Genomic DNA, 19001 nt, shown 5'->3' with positions numbered 1-19001 from the left:
GTGCCCCCCGCGTTTTGGGCCCCCCCCCCCCCCCCCCCAGCATCCCTACAGCTTTGGGACCAGCTCCTGGATGTGTGCCATGGAAGGGAGCGCAGGATCACACCTTACCACACCACACAGTTATACTCACCCGCACAATATAGACTCGGACCAGCACATTGATGGGGTCGTTGCTGGGGATCCCCTGGAACATGCCGAAGTTGGGGTCGTATCCTGCCTCCTTGGTGATATCATCAGGGAGCGGCACTTTGTAGACACACATGGAGCCCTAATGCGAGGGAGGGCACAGCCCGATGAGAGTCCTTCTCTCCCCCCTTCTTCTCAGGGGCTCAGGGTAGGCAGACCCATCCCAAACCACCCTTCCTGAGGACCCAGTCAATATCCTTGTTTCTAGCGATGTGCTGGAGCAGACAGGACAGATCTGGAAAACTCCTCCACCGCACAAGCACCTCTTCAGAGATTGCAACCATGAGCAGAGAAATTGGACAAAGGGAAGGAGGCCTGCAGAGGAATCAGGCTAGCAAGGTGCTCATGGACAGGGATTTCCAAGAGTAAAACTGACAGGAGGACAAAATGGGAATGAAAGGGTTGACGAGGGATGGGCTGGAAAATCTGGGAACTACCACATGAAACACTGCTGATTTCTATGCTCCCAAAGCATCTGATCCTAGCTAAGGTGGGGAACTGCCTGGTCATCTCCTCCACCAAGCAAACAAACGGCAAAACTGGCATCAACAGGCTTCATCTGGCCAGGATTACACCCTCAAAAAGGTTCTTGTCCAAGAATCTTATAGCTGACAGATGTGCTCCCACATTGCCTGGGGGCTGGCAATGGTGCAACACGGCCGTGACCTCAGGTGACTGGTATTGGTGAAAAACAGTTCAGAGATAACCCAGGCCATGATTTATTTTCACAGTGGGCAAGGAAGAAAAGCTTCTTTTCCCTTGGCCTTCTATAAGAACCACTGTTTGCCTGCAGATCACCACCTCTGTGGCTGCGCTTTTTGAAGCCATCTGATTTCTGGGGCTATCCTTGGAGGCTTTCCCTCCCTGCAAGGTGCCTGTAGCTGGGTCAATGCAAATTGGATTCTATTGCATCCAACCCTTTCCAGCTAAACCAGCTTCAGCAGGGAAACCCATTGGCAAGAGCTCCCCAAGCTGTACCTGCCCTGGCCCGACTCAGCAACCAAACTCACTTTGAACCTTCCCACTATCCGCTCTTCTTCTGCTGCATTGTCATCGTTGTCCCCAATCTTCCCACGGAGCAGGTTGAAGGTGTGCAGCCAGTCCTCAAAGTTATCAAACTCTGCTTCCAGCTCTTTGTTGAAGACCTGAGATGACAGATAGTTAAAGGAGGGGAATTAGGTTTAAAAAAAAAAAAAAAAAAAAAAAAAAGTGAGGAAAAGATACGGTGACTGCCCAAGTCAACTTGGAGGGAACCTGGACACCTCAGCTCTCAATACCCAATTTTCTAAGAAGGAAAAGGATCTCCAGGATCATTGGTTGGACCTTGACACCACAAGCACTTTCCTGAACTGATAACGTACAAGAGGGAATCTCAGCTGAATGGGTGAGGTGGCTGTCCGTGCTCTGTGCAAGACCCAGGTTCAACCCCCTTCTGAACCCCAGAATCACAGACTACATTAATCCTAATAAACACCGTGGGCCCGTACATTGAACCAGAGCCCATCCTTGCCCTGAGTCCTGACTGGGCCAGCCATGGCCAGGCTGGAAAACTCTCCCCTCCAGCCAGGGCACATCCAAGCTGTCCCAAGGACAATCCTATCCCAGGGCAATGCCTTTTCTGTAAAGCATGTTACCTCTGACTCCTTCAAAGTATGGAGAGAAGCTGGTGGTCCCAAGGCACATCTCACCTAGGGGGATACCCCTCGGATAGGCAAGGTGCCTCAGGCAGGGTTGATCCATCCTGCTCTGATCTCCAGATGGCTGGGACTGCCATCCTGCCAGACTTCCAGCCTGCCACCGAGCAGGCAGGACCTTCTCCTCCCCTGCCCACACACGCACCTTCAGTTCGTCAATCTTCTGCTTGTTCTTCTTCTCTGGAAGCTCGGGGGCTGACTGTTGCTTCTTCTTCTTATCGTCTTTGGGCGTCTTGGACTTCTCCTTGTTCTTTGCCTGACCCTTGGAGCCTTTCATGGGAGAGTCATCAAGTTTGATTTCTGAGTCCGGGGAAGGAGGACATGGAAATGAGGGTGAGGAGGGGTGGAGGAGACAGGGAGGGGGGAACTTGATCAAAGTCCTTCAAACAGGAGGAGCATGAAAGCTGACAGCTGCTACTGCCTGCAACTCCCATCTCAGCCCCCCCCTGTCTTTTCTTGACTCTGGCCACTTCTGACCAGGTCACAGCATCTCCAGAAGCCCAGAGGTGTCTGTGCAGGGAACTTCCAGAGCTGACCTGAGCAGAAGTCATTTGGAGGACTACAAAACACGGACTGAGAGTGCTGGACACTGGCTAGCTTCAACCGCAGTGAGAAGACCTGATCCTGCCCATAGCATCTCCTTTTCTTCCTTCCACTGGAGACTTTTCCAGCTGTATGCAGCCTGGAGATAAAACCCCAGCCTAGGTATTGCAGAGGGGACAGCGCTTGATGCTCAGCACCAGAGCACAGGCTGCTGCCCATGACCAGCTGCAACGACAGGCTGTTCAGGTCTCTATTCAGAGGAACCACCAGCCAGGGACACCAAATACAGTCAGAACACGCTGCCTGGAAAAGCATGTTCAAAGAACACTTCTCCCACCCTTCTACAATCCCCGTCCCTCACTGCCTCTGCCAGCTTTCATGACTGCTGGGCAATGCAGATGGGGACAGAGAGATGACACAGACTTGATGTGGAAGAGGAAAGGAGGAAGGAATGGGAGTGCCAAGGGAAAATGGATCCTTCTCAGAAGACAGAAAGAAAACAATGGGGGACACAAGACACCCTCCCCAGCAGCCCTGCCATGACAGCAAGCCCAGGAAGAAGCTGCTTGGAGTTGTCTCCAAGCTCAGCAAATCCCAGCCTCATCTTTCTCATGATATGAACGCTAGTCTTCCAAAAGAAACCAGGCTTTGTGTTTTTCTCAGCTAATGGATTTTGCATTGTCTGAGCATGACACCAACCTGCTGTCATGGGGACATGGAATATATGGAGAGCACAGCTGAAAGTCCTCAGGGAAACCCCTCCAAGCCCCACTGGTGGGACTGGCAAGGAGCCTCCAGGCTGTAAATGGACAAAGTCACCCTTGATCAACATATCCCAAGTCCCTAGTATTCTTGGCCCACATCACTTGTGGTACGAAATTCATCTCACCCAACTTCAGACATCGGCAACACCCCATCTGAGCTACAGACCCCTGACTTCCTTCAGAGAAAAATGCTTTTAGGGTGCAATTCATCTTATTGTAGCATAGTATTGAAAATTGGTCAGAGAACTTGCCCTAAAATTGTGTATTTTTCTTCACTGCCTGTGCTAGAACAGCAGACAAGGAGGCCCCTGCATGCAGGTAAAAGCGGTCAGATTAGATGAATCCCAGACCTTTTGTCTGGTTGAATCTTTCCTCGTAAAACTAAAGCAAAATTAAAAAAAAAACAAACAAACTTTAAGCCTTCTGCAAAACAAGGACAGAAAACCCCACAAAGGTGATCTAGAAGTATCTGTTACTTGGTGTGCTCAACAGACTTCAAGCACAGAGTCCTGTAGTTAACATATCTGCACGGGCAAAGCGACAGGACTTTTACTGACATACTGATTTGTGATTGCACAAAAATGTCCGTGGACAATAACGTGGATCCCGGTCACTAGTCTGCATTACTTGCACATGGCCTTCCTCCCAGCACGGATGGGCTGGAGGCTGCCACAATACCATGCTCTGATTTGGATTCACCTGGCATTAGCACGTTAAACCAACACAGCCCACACCAGGCCTGCATTCACAAAAACTGATCCTGCGTGGGGATATACAGCACACTGCGGGCACCTGGTTTGGCAGAAGAGCAGCGGCGGGCTCCGAAAGGGATGCCTGAGCACCAAAAGGAGTCCTGATCCTACCTCTCCCTGCCATGCTCCCTCTCTCGTTCGCAACCTGCTTACCCTCTGCAATCTCCATTTCTTCCTTCTCCTCCGCTTCTGCTGCGGCCGCTTCTTGCTGCCGGAGTTGCTGGGGAAGAAATGAAGCGAACAGGGAGTGGGTGCTGGTGCCGAGGTCTCTGTGCTCACTGGAAATGCCTGTAACTCAGGCTCACAGCTCGCTCTTCCCATCTGAGCCACGAGCGAGGTTCTGGCAGTGCTGGAGAAATCGAAATTTCTCACTGCAGCCTTCAGCACCGATGCTGTTAAATACTTGTGTCCGGGTACAAACCAGTGACAAAGTCCACCCAGAGTGCACTCAAGGAAGAGGAATCCTGCTTAGCTCTGCCAGCTAAAAAAAAGCCTTGCTGACAGTCAGGCACGATTGGCGAGGGAAGCAGCACAACCCAAAGCCTTTGGAAGTAGCTGGAAATAGGCGAGACCTTGCAGGCAGGAAATGTTTTCCTCTTCCCCCCCCCACACCCCTCCTCTGCTCTGCACCCACCTCCTTCATAGTCTCAATTGAAGCAAAATACTTGGACCACCAGTCCAACATGCTCTCGTCCGGCTCCTCCTCTTCTACTTCCTCTCCTCCTCCTCCTTTCTTCTTCTTTTTTTTTTTCTCCTTCTCTTCCTCAGACTGCAGGGATGAGGGAAGCAAAGACAGAGAAGAAGAGGGATCAGATGAAAGCAAAATGTCTGTTGAAGGGTGGTGGGTAGAAGCACCTGAGAAGGCAGAACTCTCCGGCACTGTCCCCCTTTTACAGATGCAGACACTGAGGCACAGAGCAGCAAAGGAAGATGCCCAAGGCTCCAGAGAGACACAGCGTCAGAGTCCTGAGACATCCCCTCCTGTCCATCATCCCTTTCATCCACGCATTTCGCAGGCTACAGCACCTGAATCTTACACTGTAGCCATCCTCCCTCTGCCCGGCAAAGTACCCCAGGTCCATTTAGTGGTGCAATAAAGCCTTTTGCAGCTGGAATCTGGTTGTGGTGGGAATAACCAGCATCTCTCCCACAGGGTGCTGCCTGCCCTGCTCCTCCCAGGACAGCTGGATTGAGAAGTGCTGGCCCAGAAGAGCTTCCCCACCTGCAGGAACCAGACCACTGCCATATCTATTGATGAGACAACGCTGCTCTGTCTCTGCCCTGGGATGAAGGGGCGCTGGTCCCCCCCCACCTTGGGGTTGGTGAGGATGCATGGTCCACTGAAAGCCACACGGAAGGGTAAGATGGGGTGTGGAGGGTTGGGAGCAGGGATGCAGAGCGGATCCATCACTTACCACGTCCACCTTCACCACTGCATCGGAGTTCTGCCGCCCGGGGTGGAAGGGAACAGGGAGAGGGAGAGCAGGTTAGCAGCACAGCCTCGGCTGAGTACAAATACACCCCGGCACACGCATGCATTAGAAGTCACAGACAGGTCCCCAAAAATGAAGGAAGCAGACACCTTGGAATGAAGAGCCCTGGCTGGGAAAGCGCTGCATACAGGGGAGAGGTCTGCCGTGACACACCAAACCCACCTCCGCATGGGAGACGTCTCTTTTGCATTCTGCTAAGTGAGAACCACAGTCCTTGACAGCAAGGGACTGGGGCTGGAAAGACACTTTGGCCTTCGGCGTGGATAACACCTCTCTGCTCTCTTGGAGCTGTTCTTGTCTATCTGGGAAGGTCTGCAAGCTACTGTGGTAGATTTCAAGAAGCATGTGTGTGCTGGGGCATTCCAGACATACCCACATACACATATCCTGAGGCTCCTCTTGCATGGGGCTGTCGGAGCAGACATACACAATACAGCTTTCTGGGCACAGACGAGGAACTCTGCATACAGGTGCGTATGTGAATGCACCAGGGACCTTGTGGGGGGGTGTGTATGTATCTGTACATGTGTGCTTGTGAGGCTTTGTATGTGCCATAGCCTTTCTGTAAATGTGCACATGTGAAGGGCCATGCATATTTGGAGCCCACAACATGCCTGTAGGCACACATATGCAAATGCTGCTTGTCTGGGGGGGGTGTGTGAGCATGTTGCTGCAAAGGGCCTCCTGCAAAAAGAAATCTGTTTCTTTCTGTGGAGGAAGCTCTGGAGCAGAAGGGTATGAGAAGGAGCTGAAATTCTCGTTCTGGGCAAGAAAATGGGTACAGGCACATTCAGTGTGTGAACAAAGCCTGATGCCTCTGGGACACGTTGCCGGTCCAATGCATACAATGCCAAATTTTCAGGGCAAGCACAACAGGTCTAAAGAGCTTTGGCTGCCTCAGACTGACTCTGTGTGCCTGGATCAGGTCTACACCACGTCCATCTGCTCTGTCCCGTAAGGTGCAGGCTTGCTGTACAGCAGTTGTTCAGCAACACTGTGCCGACCACCCATCTAGACTGCTGAATGAGCATTTCAAAGAGCTGATGTAGCCATCTGAATGTCTCAAAACTATTGTAAAAAGGAAAAAAGTATCAGGGAAATCTGCATGACCATGGCTGCTTGCAGAGACTGCGCAGTGTGCGGTGCTTTGAAAGGGCAGGATTGCTGCAGCTGTGCAGATGGGGAATTTCTGATGGGTCACTTGTGTCTGTGCTGGTCACAGACAGGGACAGGGTTGTGCTCATGGGTGCTCATTCCCATCTGACTGCTTTTGAAGGAAAACATAATGCTGTCTGATTTGCATAGCCCAGGACAGTCCTTTTCTGAGCAGCAGGCACCAGCTAATTTCAGAGATGACAGAAAGAGGCCAATTTATAGGACTGACAATGACCCAAAGCCCTTCATCCCAGACATCAGCCCAACTCCATGTTCAGCAGGACAAGGCGGCCTCTGTTTGGGTTGGGTTACTCAAAGACTGGCAATTCAGTGAGGAAAGAGATGCTAAAGTGGTGCTGACATACGAACACTCACAGCTTCCAGTTTCACCATCGTCTCCATCTTCTTGATGGGAACCTCAGGTTCCATATTGACAACGATCTCCCCTGTGGGGCGAGAGCGATGGGCCCCATTGGCCATTGCTAGGTAGCCATTGAGGTGTTTAGCTGGACAGAGGACAGAGAAAGAGAAAGAACAAGAGAGAAGGATAGTGTAGAGGAGAAATGGAGAGCTCAGGAGAGATCCTACAGGATTCATTCAGGAGTGATGTGTGACTGCCTTGTTCAGAGAATAGCAGAGGAAATGACCACAGATCCTTACAGCATGAGTAAAAAACCTTCCACAGCAAAGGAAAGCAGATGGTGAGAAAGAATTGTTTTTTTTTCACCTGCACCAGTGTCCAGAGGAGAAGAGGCAGAGAGGGTATTGCCCTGAAAGTATCATATGGCATGGACACAACCACAGGTCCAGACCTCTGGCTGGAACCAGGGCTGGCCCTTGGCAATCCCCCCACAGACCTCCTGTCTCTGCCTAGCCAAGAGACCCTCCACTTCCACCAAGGACTGGGAGGAGATGAGCAATTCCTGTGGTTCACCAAGCCCTCCACTGCTGTGCTGGGTGCAGGAAAAGTGGGTTTGTGATGGTTTTTGCTGCAGGTGCTGATAGATGGGGTGGTGGTTGGGCTTGAAAGGGTGGCCTCAATCTGTAGCTTTCTAGTCTTTACTTAAATAATAGCAGCAGCAGGCACTGAGTGTAGCAAATTCACCTCCCAGTCTTGAGGAATGTTTGGGAAGTCTAGAGTCATGAAGCTGCAGAGATGAACCAGCCTTTCTTGTCTTACAGGTGTCAGGGGGAGCACACAGTTTTCGCAGTGAGACCCACAGATCAAAAAAATCAAAGGGGAATCATGGCCTCACACCCTGTGGCTTCTCACCCCCTTGACCTAAACCCAGACACATTGCTTCCTTAACCAACAAGCAGGCAATATCCCATAGTCCTTACAACCCTCTACCCATCTCCCTCTTCTCCATGCACAACGCCCCACCGATGACCCATACCAGCCAGGCCCCCATGGCCCAAGCCTGGTACCTGTCATATTCCAGTGCTGGGCTTTCTTATCTGGTGGGCGGTAGATGAACTTTCGGAGGGAGCTGACAGCGTGGGACCCCACCAGGGTGTAACGCCCAAAAGCCCGGCAGTCCACCACCCGGATGTTGAGGGGTGGATGGAGCAGCTCATTCTCTGGGAGGTCCTGGGAAGCAAAGGTGTGCTGGTTATCAAGGGCTGGGTGTGGGCTGTGGGATGTCTACTTTGGGAGTTGGAAAGGTCAGTAGGGACTAAAGCAGGGATTGTGTTGGAGGAAGAGGTCTAGAGCAGCTCCAGCAAAGCATGGCTTGGGAGCCCTCAGAGAAAGGCCATCACCAACTGGGATGGAGCTCACGTCCTCCATTGCTGTGGTGAAACTGAAGCAAGGGCTAGGAGCCTAGGTTTGGGCTCCAGAAAAACTGGGTTTCAGTTGGTGGCTCAGAAGGAAGAGGAAACACTCACCACTTCAAACCACTTGACCAAAGTGCTGAAGTTGGGGTTTTTCTTGTAGTTCTGAATGAGGGCTGACTGGACCCCCTTCCCAGCACACTCGATGTCCACACGGGGCCGGTCCACCTGGGCCAGGTTCACTCTTTTCAGATCCCTGAGCCCCCAGAACAAGATCTAGGGCAAGAGGAGGAAAAGGAAGAACATGAATATGAGAGGGACTGCCCCTGGCTGGAGCCGGGCCAGAGTCAAGGGAGTTGATTCTCCGTATCCCCCAGGAGCAGGGACCCTACTGCAAACGTCATTGTCCGGACAATGGTGGATCCCTGAGGTATCATCTTCTCCACGTGGCTCAGGGCTGCAGCACAGTCTTTCTCTGACACCCCACATAATCCACCCCATACCTGACCTGCAGCAGCCTAAGGTCTCCAACCTGCTGCCCTCGATACTCTTCTGCCTTTCTCTTTTTCTAGCCTTTTTCTGCCGTGGGACTCCATGGAGCAGGACCAGACCAACTTTGGCCATCCACAGTGGCTCTTGATTCAGCACTGGCATCATTTTGTCAAAATTATATCAGTATCACTGGGGAAACTTTCCTCTCCCTTCTTAGGGTAACAGACTGCCACCATGACCAAAAGTTCCCCTAAACTGAGATTTTTTCCACCTCCTGATTCCCCCTGGCTGTATTCACCTTGCACATCAGAGGAATACAATTTATTTAACCAGATGCAAATGTCTCAAAGACCAGGAGCTAGGGTGCCTTTAGAGACTTGGAGATCTGGTCAGCAGCATCTCACCTGAGCAGAGACATCTACAACCATGGGCGAACTGTGCACAGAATGTCACTGACTGTATTGCCTGGATCACCACCATCTACCAAGACAACCAAGGGAAAGTGATGCTGATTGGATGCATCACCCTTTAGATATCTGCAGATACATGAGAGGCATCTTGCCCTTGATGCCTGACGTTGGTGGGATGCAGCTCACCTGCCCTATGTGACTGCTTCACGTGGAGATGTATTACATGTGTATCTCTAATGTGCCCTGCCTCAGCCCAAGTGGCATTCACTTGCTGTGGTGCCCACATTTAAGACAGCAAGGAGTGATCCAGTTCCCTGTTCTTTTAGGGCTGCTATAACCTCGCTCCCTGTGCAGCCAGTACAGACAGATCCTTGCAGTGCAGACATCTGGTCTTGGTGCCCAGCTAGTCATCAGAGCCTCAGAGATCCCGCCTGGCCTTCAAACACCCATGGATGGGCTCTCTTGCCCCACACAATGCTGAACATTGAAATTTGGTGCTTCGGGGCAATTACCTCCACTCTGTATTTACTCAGCACTGGCCGAATCCCCAGTGGCACTGGCAGGATGGGGCCCCGGTCCATGTCTGTGGGTCCATCGATTGGGGGCAGGTCTGACTTGCCCCCAGGGCCAATCTGGAAGAGATGCAGCATGGATTAGGATCTGTTCCTCTGAGCTGGTGCTCAGCTCCTGGGAAGCAGGTTTTTGTCAGTCTCAGCTGTAACTGGCACACCCTGGTCTCATGCATCGAGTCTGTGTTGTCTCAGAGGGTGCAGGAGCAACAAGGGTTGCTGAGCATCCAGCTGACTGTACAGCGCAGGTACTTCAGGAGAAGGCAGACATGAGCAGAAGGTGCTGGGCAGTGCTGTGCTTCCACACAGGACAGACCCAGCAGCAAAGCAAACTTCTCAGCCCACCAACATACCCCAACCCCAAGGCTGTTCCTTTTCTTCCTGCAGGGAGTTGCATCCGCCTGGGCTGGGTGTGAAGAGATGCAGAAATGATCTGAGAGCTCAGCCCAGGAGCAGGTTTCAGGCCCCATTTCCAACCCAAGGTGTGAGGGAGATCAAATATCCCACGTGAGCCATTCCCTACAGAAACCACCCCACTGCAAGGAAAGCTGGGTGGAAAAAGGGCTTGGATGAGCACCTGCCCTGGCAGACAAAGGAGATGGGAAAAGCACTGTGGGCAGTGGGACACCAGGCTCAGCAGCAGCCTGCAAGGCTGCCCTGATCTCACCACCGTCATAGGGCATCTGAGGACATTGCAGACAGGCAGGTAAAGCAAAGTCTCCTTTGAAGTCTCCTGCACACCAGGAGACTGCCGAGACACGTCCATACAAATACAACAGTGACAGCGTATGGGAAAGGAAGTACGAAAGCAGGAGGGTTTAACTCTGCTACCCCACAGACTATGCGGCTAAAATGTCACCATATCCTCGGGATGCTGCTATAAATTCACACCTCTTTTTTCCTGAGACCTTCAAATTGGCATCACTGAGAGCACCAAGACTCCCATTGGCATCTCCTGTATCCCAGTGACGTTGTAGAGAGTTTCGGCTAACTCAACACTTTTAGTGGGGTGTCCTGTCCAGCAGGATACCTGGGACTCACTGTACATCATCTTGACCAGTGTATCTGGGCAGGAGCTGCCCTCTCACTGGGTTAGTAGCTGTGCTAAACCCTTCTAGCTTTTCTAGGATGTATGAACTACCTGTTTTTTGCAGCACCTAAGATATATAAGCACAGGTTAAGCCCCGCTCCCTTGCAACCCTCCATCCCGTCCTTTCCCTCCCTTGGTCTGGGGTGGCTTTGGCCAGCTGGTACCTGGAGCAGCTCGAAGGCAGCCAGCAGGTCACCTGCGGTGGAGTTGCCCCGGTAGATCTGGTAGTACTCCAGCTGCGGGGGGAAGCGCGGCGGGCAGTAGTGCTCATCCGACATCTTCACCACCGGTTTGGCAAAGGTGCGGCCCATGAAGTCAGCTTTGCCCTGGAGAGGCGAAGAGAGCACTTGGGTTTGCTGACCCAACAGGAGGTCTCCCAGATTAGCCCCACAGCTCTCCCCATCGTGGTCAGGACAGGACCAGAATAGGACCAGGTCCCACTGGGCCTGGGACACCAAAGCTCAGTGACAGCTTTCACTCCTGGCTTCTTCAAATAAGGTGAAAGAGGTGGCCTAGGGCTGGGACAGCAAGGAGGCCAGGGCTGAGGAGTTTTTCTAAAGGGAAAGACTCAGGTAATGTCTCCTTGCCCCCAACCTCACAAAAGCTTTTGCTTCACTCTCCAAAAATAAGATATCATTAAGTTGAGTCTGAGGTCTAAGGAGCAGTGGAGGCTCCTCATGCCATGGGAGATGTGGCAGGGACCATTTTCCAGGAGTAAAGCTGCTTCTCATCCTTTGCACCCTCTGACTCAGGACTGATCGCAGCATCTAAATCATAAACATTTTCCTTTGCTGGGATTCATCTTACCACCGTGTCCTGGTCATAGATCTCAATGACAATTATGGGAGGGTCATCCCGCATCTCATGGGCTTCTCCATACAGCTCCACATTGTCAAAGACCAGCAGCTGGTCCCAGGTTGGGCAAAGGGTCTCATTGAGAACCTGGAAGAATGGGAGAGAGACTTACTGCTCCAGATAGAGACTAAGGCCCTGGTGCAAGGGCAGCAGACTGGGCATTGGGCTCAGCTGCCTGGCAGCACCAGTGGGCTGCTGCATGTTTATTTTGGACCAGCAAGGCATGGGGTATCTCCCAAGGACCATTCTGAGAAAAAAAACCCAACAGCAGCAAGCAGACACAAATTATATCATAGAATCATATCATAGAATCATTTGGGTTGGAAGGGACCTTAAAGATCATCTAGTTCCAATCCCCCTGCCATGGGCAGGAACACCATATCCACCTTTTCCAGTGTCCACCAGGCTTGCTAAAGCTTGGCAGCCCTCAGCCCAGGAAGGGAAGACACAAAACCCACTTCAACATGCTCCAGTTTCTCCTAACTGGGCAGGTGAATCACAGCCACAGGGACAGGGGATAGCTGTGTGCTGGTGCAGGGGGACATGTCGTGAAGGTGGTCCTGGGGAAGGGGCTCCTGGAGACAGTCAAGCGCCAGTGCCACAGCTGCTTTCCCACCGCAGGACCCCATGATCAACCTCATCCTTGATTTACGAGCAGTCACAAGACTTGTGGCAGGGGAGCAGGATGTCCAGGGATATGCAACATCAGAGCCCAGCCCTCCAGGTCAGGAGATGGTGCTTACCTCGGTGCATTGGCTCTGGGAGATGAAGAAGACTCGTGCAAAGGGGTCTGAAAGGCCACTGCTGTCAGCTGCAAATAAACTCCTGGCTTGGTACATGTGGGCTCGCAGCTGGAAAACCTGCTTCTCTGCAAGAGAGAGGGGAAGTGAGACAGCTTGATACGCAAACCTGGAGCCCAACCGTGGGGCTCAGCCTGCAGAGCGAGGTCTCAGGGACATGCTTTTGCTCAGGGCCAGAACTGCTGAAGGGTATAGACTCAAAGCATGAGTTCGAATGGATAGGGACTTCCTTGGCATCCTGCTCACCCTGTGCAGAATGACAGCTATGAACAGGGTAGGGAAGAGGGTGAACAGTTCCACACCCCAGCTCCCCATGGGAGCAGTGTGGGTTTCAGACTGGAACAACTGGAATTATTTCCTCCTTAGCTCCTGGAAGCCCTTGGTCCAAGTGGTGTCCAGCCAGGGTCCCTCCTGCCCTCTCCATGTCCTGTCCCCAGACCCACTGCAGGCAGGAAGTTCTTACTGGTGTAAAGGAGGCTGATGGGTGGGAAGGATGGCAGGTTTTGGCCTCTGGTGGTCTTCTTCTCCTCAAAGCCACAGGGCAGGCCACTCAAGAAGTCTTTGCGCTGTTTGTTGAGACCCAGCCACAAGTACATCTCCATCTTGGCCTGAACTGTCCAGCCAGCAGGTCCAAAGCCCCTCTTCCCAGGTAGCTGGGCACAAAGGACAGAAGAGTTTACATGGATATAGGGAAGGCCTTAAGAGATGGACAGACCACCTCTTGCAGCATTCATCTCCTTCTCTTGCACTGCTTGTACCACTGCGCCTTAAAACCAGGGACCCAGAGCTCATCAGTTTGGATCATGACACTACTCTGGATTGTGCGTTATCTGCTTCCCACCATGTTGGCTTCCTCTTTCTAAGCCAGCATCCTGTTTTGTGGCCAGCTGGATCAAACATCTCTCTCCTTCCAAGCATTTCTCACTTACTGGTCTGGGTAAGATCAGTGGTTCACAATTTCTAGCAGCAGACTTCCACCCCTACCAGTAGAGTATGGGTCTGTTTTGCCTAGTATTCAAGCCCCAGCAAAACTGGATACACAGCTCTCTCATCTTCATCTCCCGTCCTCCCAGTCTGTCCTTCCTCCATCTCCCTCCTCCTGGCTGCAGTCCCCCCAGGAAACACAGATCAGCACCTTGAGGAAGATGGTCTTCACTTTGGCGCAGTCCTTGCCCATCTCCTCATCCACAATGGAGTAGAGGATATCCTTGGAAGGGACGCGGGCGTAGGCAATGCGCTTGTTGTTGCTCATCATCCAGATGAAGATGTCAGGAATAGTGTGCTGGGGCTGTGAACACCAGCGAAAAGCCCTGTCAGTGTCTCCGCTCTTTCTGACCACTGAGGCACCAGAGGAGCTGGAGACCTTCTGAAGGCAAATTCAACAGATGCCACAGGAGATGGATGTATCTATTGCCACATTAGGGCCATTGAAATGGGTTCGAGCCTCCAACTGCAGAAGCTTGTCTGCTTAAGAAAAGCTGCTCAGAGCTAAGCTCAGCAGGGTGAAGCCTAGCAGGAAGGAAAGCAGGATTTACATTTGTTCCAGTTTAAAAAAAAGATAATTTTGGATTAGAAGACTAAAGATTTTCCTCCTCTCTTCATTCAGTGGCCATGGGGACTGTAGGGCAGGGGCAATACCTTCATTCCTTACTATGGAAGAGGTTCCCTGTCTGGACAGGTCCCATCACACTTTATAGTCTGGTTTATGTTCTGCTGTGGTGCGTCAAAGCGAAGGAGGGCCTTGCTGTAACAAAGGATATGTAGTCGAGGCTGGGAGCCTGCCATGGGAAATGAGGTGCAACAACTACAGCTCCCATGAAGACCAATAACCCCCATTGCCTGACTCAGTCCTAAACTTTAAAAATATCAGAGGAATGGTATAATTTTCTGAAGAAAGGAAAAAATACTTTGCAGATACAGCATCCCTTTGGAAATGCTGTGAGTAACTCTAATATATTGGACTATTATATCTCACCTGTGAGCTAGAGTGAAGCAAGAATACAGTTGCATTGCTAAAAATTAGACAGTTTGAGTTCCGTGAGAAGACAGGGCTTTATCCCACAGCCCTTTGTAAAGCCACTTATTTTAACAACTCTCTACCTAGCCAGGATCAGAAATGGCTCCCTGCTGCTGACTTTAATGCTCTGTGGACATGTGCCACCTTCCGATGACTGATCCCCCAGGGAACTCCATGGCCTTGCCATGGCTGAGGCTGGCAGAAATGCCTTCAGCTCAGCTGCAGGAGGACCCATCTCTGTTACTGGCTGGGAAGGGCTCTGAAATTTGTTTTAGCACCAACTTGTTCCAACCCAGCAGTGCACGGGCAAGCCCGGGAGGCATGGGGCAGTGCGTAGACTTGGAGCGGCTCCTCGCACAAGACCGGTGCTACTGGGGACCTCTCCTGCCTACAGGGTTTGCAGAGAGGTCTCCATCCATCCCCTGCTGCTGTTGCCACATGCTGGCCCAGCTCACACTGTCTCTACATGTGGAAGGACTCACCTCGTCTGCCAAGAACCGGAGTTTCTGCAGGAAGTTTTGCACCAGCTTCAGCTTGTCTTTCACAGTGTTCTTCTTCACCTGCGACCGCAAAGTCGTGGCTTGCTGCCCCATGTTCTCCTGTGGTTGAAGGAGATCCCAGGACACCACATTAGCAAGAGCAGAACAGAGCACGGAGAAGGGAGCAGCACCGGGCAGGTCGCCGGTGTTTGGGAAAGGGTGGTGAGGAGGCAGATGCCTTAATCCCACCATGTGCCTCCTGATGATGGTACTTCTGATGCCCTTGGCAGGATGCAGGGAGGGCCCCTGACAGTGTGGAGACATCTGTCCCAGCAGAAGGTGTGCAGGACAGAGAGGTGTCAGCTGTGCTTAGGGCATTTTGGGATGGCTTCTAGCCTGGTATGAAGGGTAGTGTCTCCCCTTCTGCGGACCCTGCTGTAATTCAGCACCTGACCATTCAGAAAAGGGGACGTGGAGGCTTTCACATGTTGGATTTATCGCTCTCTAGTATGCAGCTGGCTAATGAAGTCAGTGTCCATGGCTGTGCCAGCTGGATAAGCCACCTGCTCTTTGTACATCTCTTTTGCACATTCAACTCCTTTGCAAGGAGCTGGGCTAGCAGTCCCAAACATCTAGGCTGTATCTATCCCTGGAGCAGCTGTGCTATGCAGGGTTCCCTTAAATTATTCCTTCCCAGTTTCCTCAGCAGGAATGCAGCTCCCCCTCTGCACTCCTGGATTTCTTTCCGAGGCAAAGCAGAGTGTGGTGGAGGAGAGGCAGCAGCATGGACCCAAGTGCCACCTGGGACCTGTGCTCCTCTATTAAGAAATAAACCCCAAACCCTCAATCCACAGAGCCTGGAAATCAGCACACCTAAGGACCAAAGTTCCCCACTTTGGTCATGAATCCTCCTCCTTGCCCAGCTGAATCCCACTTACCAGCTCCCGCATGCAGGACTTGAGTCTCTCCCGGTCCAGCCTCGTGCGGGAAGAGTGGTGCTGGTCTTTGTCAGCCAACGTCACGAAGTGCCTGGTGGAAAAAGGTCGGCAGCGTGAATCCCACAGGAGCCCGTGGGCTCTCCCCAAGGAGCCGTGGCCGGCTGGATCTCTGCCAGCAGGACAGCACCTCGCTGGAGGAAAATGCCTTCATTCCTCCCCAGTCTGCAACGCAATCGCGGCCAAGCAGCCTGTTTGCACCCAATGTTGAGTGTCACGCATGGGGAGTAGGTGCTGATCAGGTACCAGCCTGTGGAGGCCACAAGGCTGAGGCTTTTGCCACTGGTTTGGGGTCTTTGGGGTGCAGATGTAAGCACCACCTCACCCTTGCTCCAAGCCAGAAGGCAGCTGACATGACATTGTGTCAATGCAATTAAATGCTTGCCCGTCATCCAGACAATAAGGAAGGTGAGCTTATGCTCGTGACCTTGCCCGTAGGCCCACAGAGAGCAGGGATCTGTAGTGTGCCACCTCTGCCCATCTTTTACTCACAAGCACCCACTGCTCAGCTCCTCCAGGACCCCTCGGAGCCGGCGCTCCGGGTGCGGCTTCTCCGTCTTGATCATTTCCTGCACGTCGTTGAGCCCTTCCTCCTGCAGCATCAACGGGGGACTGGTGAGGGGGTGGTGGGGCAGAGCCCCTTGGTGGGACACGGTCCCCCCTGAGGTCCAACCCTGCACAGAGCAGCCCTGTGTGGGCTGCCAGTGGGAAACATCTGCTGCTTCTCCAGACCTGCCGGCCTCAGGTCGGGCACACATCTGGCTGAGGGGACCTGGCTCTGGCTGAGGGGAATGGCTCCACTGCCCTCCGTGAGACTAGCTGGACAAGGTCCACACCGTCTTGGCTGGACCTGCCAGGCTCTCCCTTTGCGGATCCTGCTGTGACCCTGCCGGCATGGAGCTGTCACAAAGGCTCCTTGGGAATTAGCTGAGACTATTAAGAAGACTCTGCCGCACAAGTGGTTCACCCCTGCAGTCCAGGGGGACAAAGCCTCCCTGCTCCTGCTCCCCTTGGTGGGCACACCTGGGTCTGACCCACAGAAAACTCAATGAGTTCTTAGGATTTGGACATTCAAATTGTGGAGCATTTAGCACTGGGAAACTTCCCCCTTTCTGGCACAAGTTTGCTAGTGGGTCCTTGCACTGTTTGTCCCTGCTTTGTGACAAGCTGCAGAGATGCACAGGGAGCCTGGATGTGCCTCATGCCAGCCCCCGCCCCAAGCTGCCTCCCTCCCCAGCACGTACTGACCAGCTTGTCCGCAATCTTGTCCATGATGTTGGCATTATACAATCTGCGGCGCTGGTCCTGCCACCAGCTCTTGATGTAGATGCAGGGCTTCTTCTCAAAGTATGGCAGGTGGAAGTAGTTCCTGCAAGAGGAGGCATAAGAGATGCTCCGTGGTGGTAACGCTCCTGGCCAGGAACAGCCCCTGTCCTACACCTCTCCCAGGAAGGCAATGCTGTGCTGGGGAGCGGCATATATAGGAGCTCAGGCATGGGAGAGAGGGGGCCGAGGTGAATTACACCCTGAAGGACAGAGGCTCCAGCTCTCCTAGCACCCTTCCCAATGCCAGACCCAGTGCCCAGGGACTGCAAATTTACTATCATGTCACACTTGGTGGCCCAGAGAGAAACTGGGGAAGCTCCCACTCCCACGACCTCAGCCATAGCCCAGCAGAGAGCAAACATCTCCGGCGTGGCAGCAGCGTGAGCAGGGGCACAAGAGAAACCGAAACCTTAACACTCTTTTCTAAATGCTGGTAAGCATCTCCTGTAGTCCCCTGGCCTTCCCAGCAGGCAGAGGGCTCTGCCCTTTGCAGAGCTGATAGCTTTCCATATACTGGTGGGATGGAGCGGTAACAGTCATGGGTACAGTTAAAGGAAGGATGAAGATGAAGAATGGGTTCATGCTTCTTGGCTGCCTGAGCATTGGCCATGAGCTGGGATCCACCCAGTGTAAAGCCACTGCAGATCCTGCTGTACCCTTAGTTAAAAAGCAGCTTCAGCTCATCCTTCCGAAGCCACCAGTGTGTTTCCAGCCAGAGGATGTCAGCAAAGCCCCACGGTTGAGCGTGAGGCTCCCAGCACCCAGGGGCTGGAGACAGCAGGGTAAAGAGCATGAAAGTCAGATCCCAGGGGACAGGCTCAAAAACCTTTGGGGATGCTCATGTCCATGCGACATGGGCCTCGACAAGGAGCTGGTGAACAAGCGAGGGAACCCCAGGTAGACATTTTTGTCTGGAGTGCAAATACCCTCGATTCAGTGTGGTTTCTTTCATTTCCCAATAGAATTAAGTCAGGCAGTTAATTCTATTAACATCTATCTACTGGTATAACACGGTTAAAATCCACTTTAAGCATATCTCATCAGGTTAAATCCAATTAGCTTTCCTTAGTACTAGTCCTTTGTATTCAAATCCAGGCTGTGGCTGAAGCCCAGCCCAGACGTCCCAAGCCATATGTGCTGATCCCGTTCAGTTTGGGGCTTTCTGATCCAGCTGCTTGCGGTGGAAAGCACCAGAATCACACTTGCTGCTGTCTGGATCTTGTCTGAATTTTAGGATGACGGCTACCTGCACATCACAAAGCAATTTGTAAAGCAGACAAAAAAATTGCCACAATTTTATAGCTGGAGAAACTGAGGCAGAGAAACCAGAAGCAATTTGTCCACTGACAACCAGCTGTACAATGACAGACCCAGGTAGGACCCAGTTTTCCAAGTCCTGGTTCTGTTAAACACCAGAGTGTGGCTGTCAATGACTGTAAGCAATGGGGACAGACAGACTGACCAAAAGAGAGTTGCTGTAAAGTAGGGAGGCTGAGAGGACTTAGAGTCTTTTACCCCAATCTCCTGCCTAACACATTCTCAAGACCTTTTTCCAGCAGTTTTTGCATCCTCCCGTCTCTGCATGTCAGTGACTTTGTCTAGCTTTTA

General features: G+C 52.3%; 1 protein-coding gene across 1 annotated transcript in view; it reads right to left on the bottom strand.

The window, feature by feature from the left end:
- Nucleotides 1–19001, bottom strand: part of OTOF (otoferlin) — a 105825-nt gene that overhangs the window by 9796 nt on the left and 77028 nt on the right. Inside the window, exons 18-36 of the mRNA XM_010583195.1 lie at nucleotides 17316–17436; nucleotides 16560–16660; nucleotides 16011–16101; nucleotides 15076–15192; nucleotides 13712–13864; nucleotides 13040–13229; nucleotides 12520–12644; nucleotides 11729–11863; nucleotides 11086–11247; nucleotides 9775–9894; nucleotides 8475–8636; nucleotides 8016–8178; nucleotides 6963–7093; nucleotides 5355–5384; nucleotides 4574–4708; nucleotides 4093–4159; nucleotides 2026–2150; nucleotides 1197–1331; nucleotides 131–268 (exon numbers count right to left, since the gene is read on the bottom strand). Of these exons, the coding sequence (XP_010581497.1) occupies nucleotides 131–268; nucleotides 1197–1331; nucleotides 2026–2150; nucleotides 4093–4159; nucleotides 4574–4708; nucleotides 5355–5384; nucleotides 6963–7093; nucleotides 8016–8178; nucleotides 8475–8636; nucleotides 9775–9894; nucleotides 11086–11247; nucleotides 11729–11863; nucleotides 12520–12644; nucleotides 13040–13229; nucleotides 13712–13864; nucleotides 15076–15192; nucleotides 16011–16101; nucleotides 16560–16660; nucleotides 17316–17436 (2401 nt within the window). The remainder of the gene's footprint in view (nucleotides 1–130; nucleotides 269–1196; nucleotides 1332–2025; nucleotides 2151–4092; nucleotides 4160–4573; nucleotides 4709–5354; nucleotides 5385–6962; nucleotides 7094–8015; nucleotides 8179–8474; nucleotides 8637–9774; nucleotides 9895–11085; nucleotides 11248–11728; nucleotides 11864–12519; nucleotides 12645–13039; nucleotides 13230–13711; nucleotides 13865–15075; nucleotides 15193–16010; nucleotides 16102–16559; nucleotides 16661–17315; nucleotides 17437–19001) is intronic.

This window comes from Haliaeetus leucocephalus, unplaced genomic scaffold (genome assembly GCF_000737465.1).
Source record: "Haliaeetus leucocephalus isolate CR32 unplaced genomic scaffold, Haliaeetus_leucocephalus-4.0 Scaffold871, whole genome shotgun sequence".
Taxonomy (NCBI): domain Eukaryota; kingdom Metazoa; phylum Chordata; class Aves; order Accipitriformes; family Accipitridae; genus Haliaeetus; species Haliaeetus leucocephalus.
The sequence above is the reverse complement of the archived record's forward strand: the minus strand, read 5'-3'. Positions and strand labels throughout refer to the sequence as shown.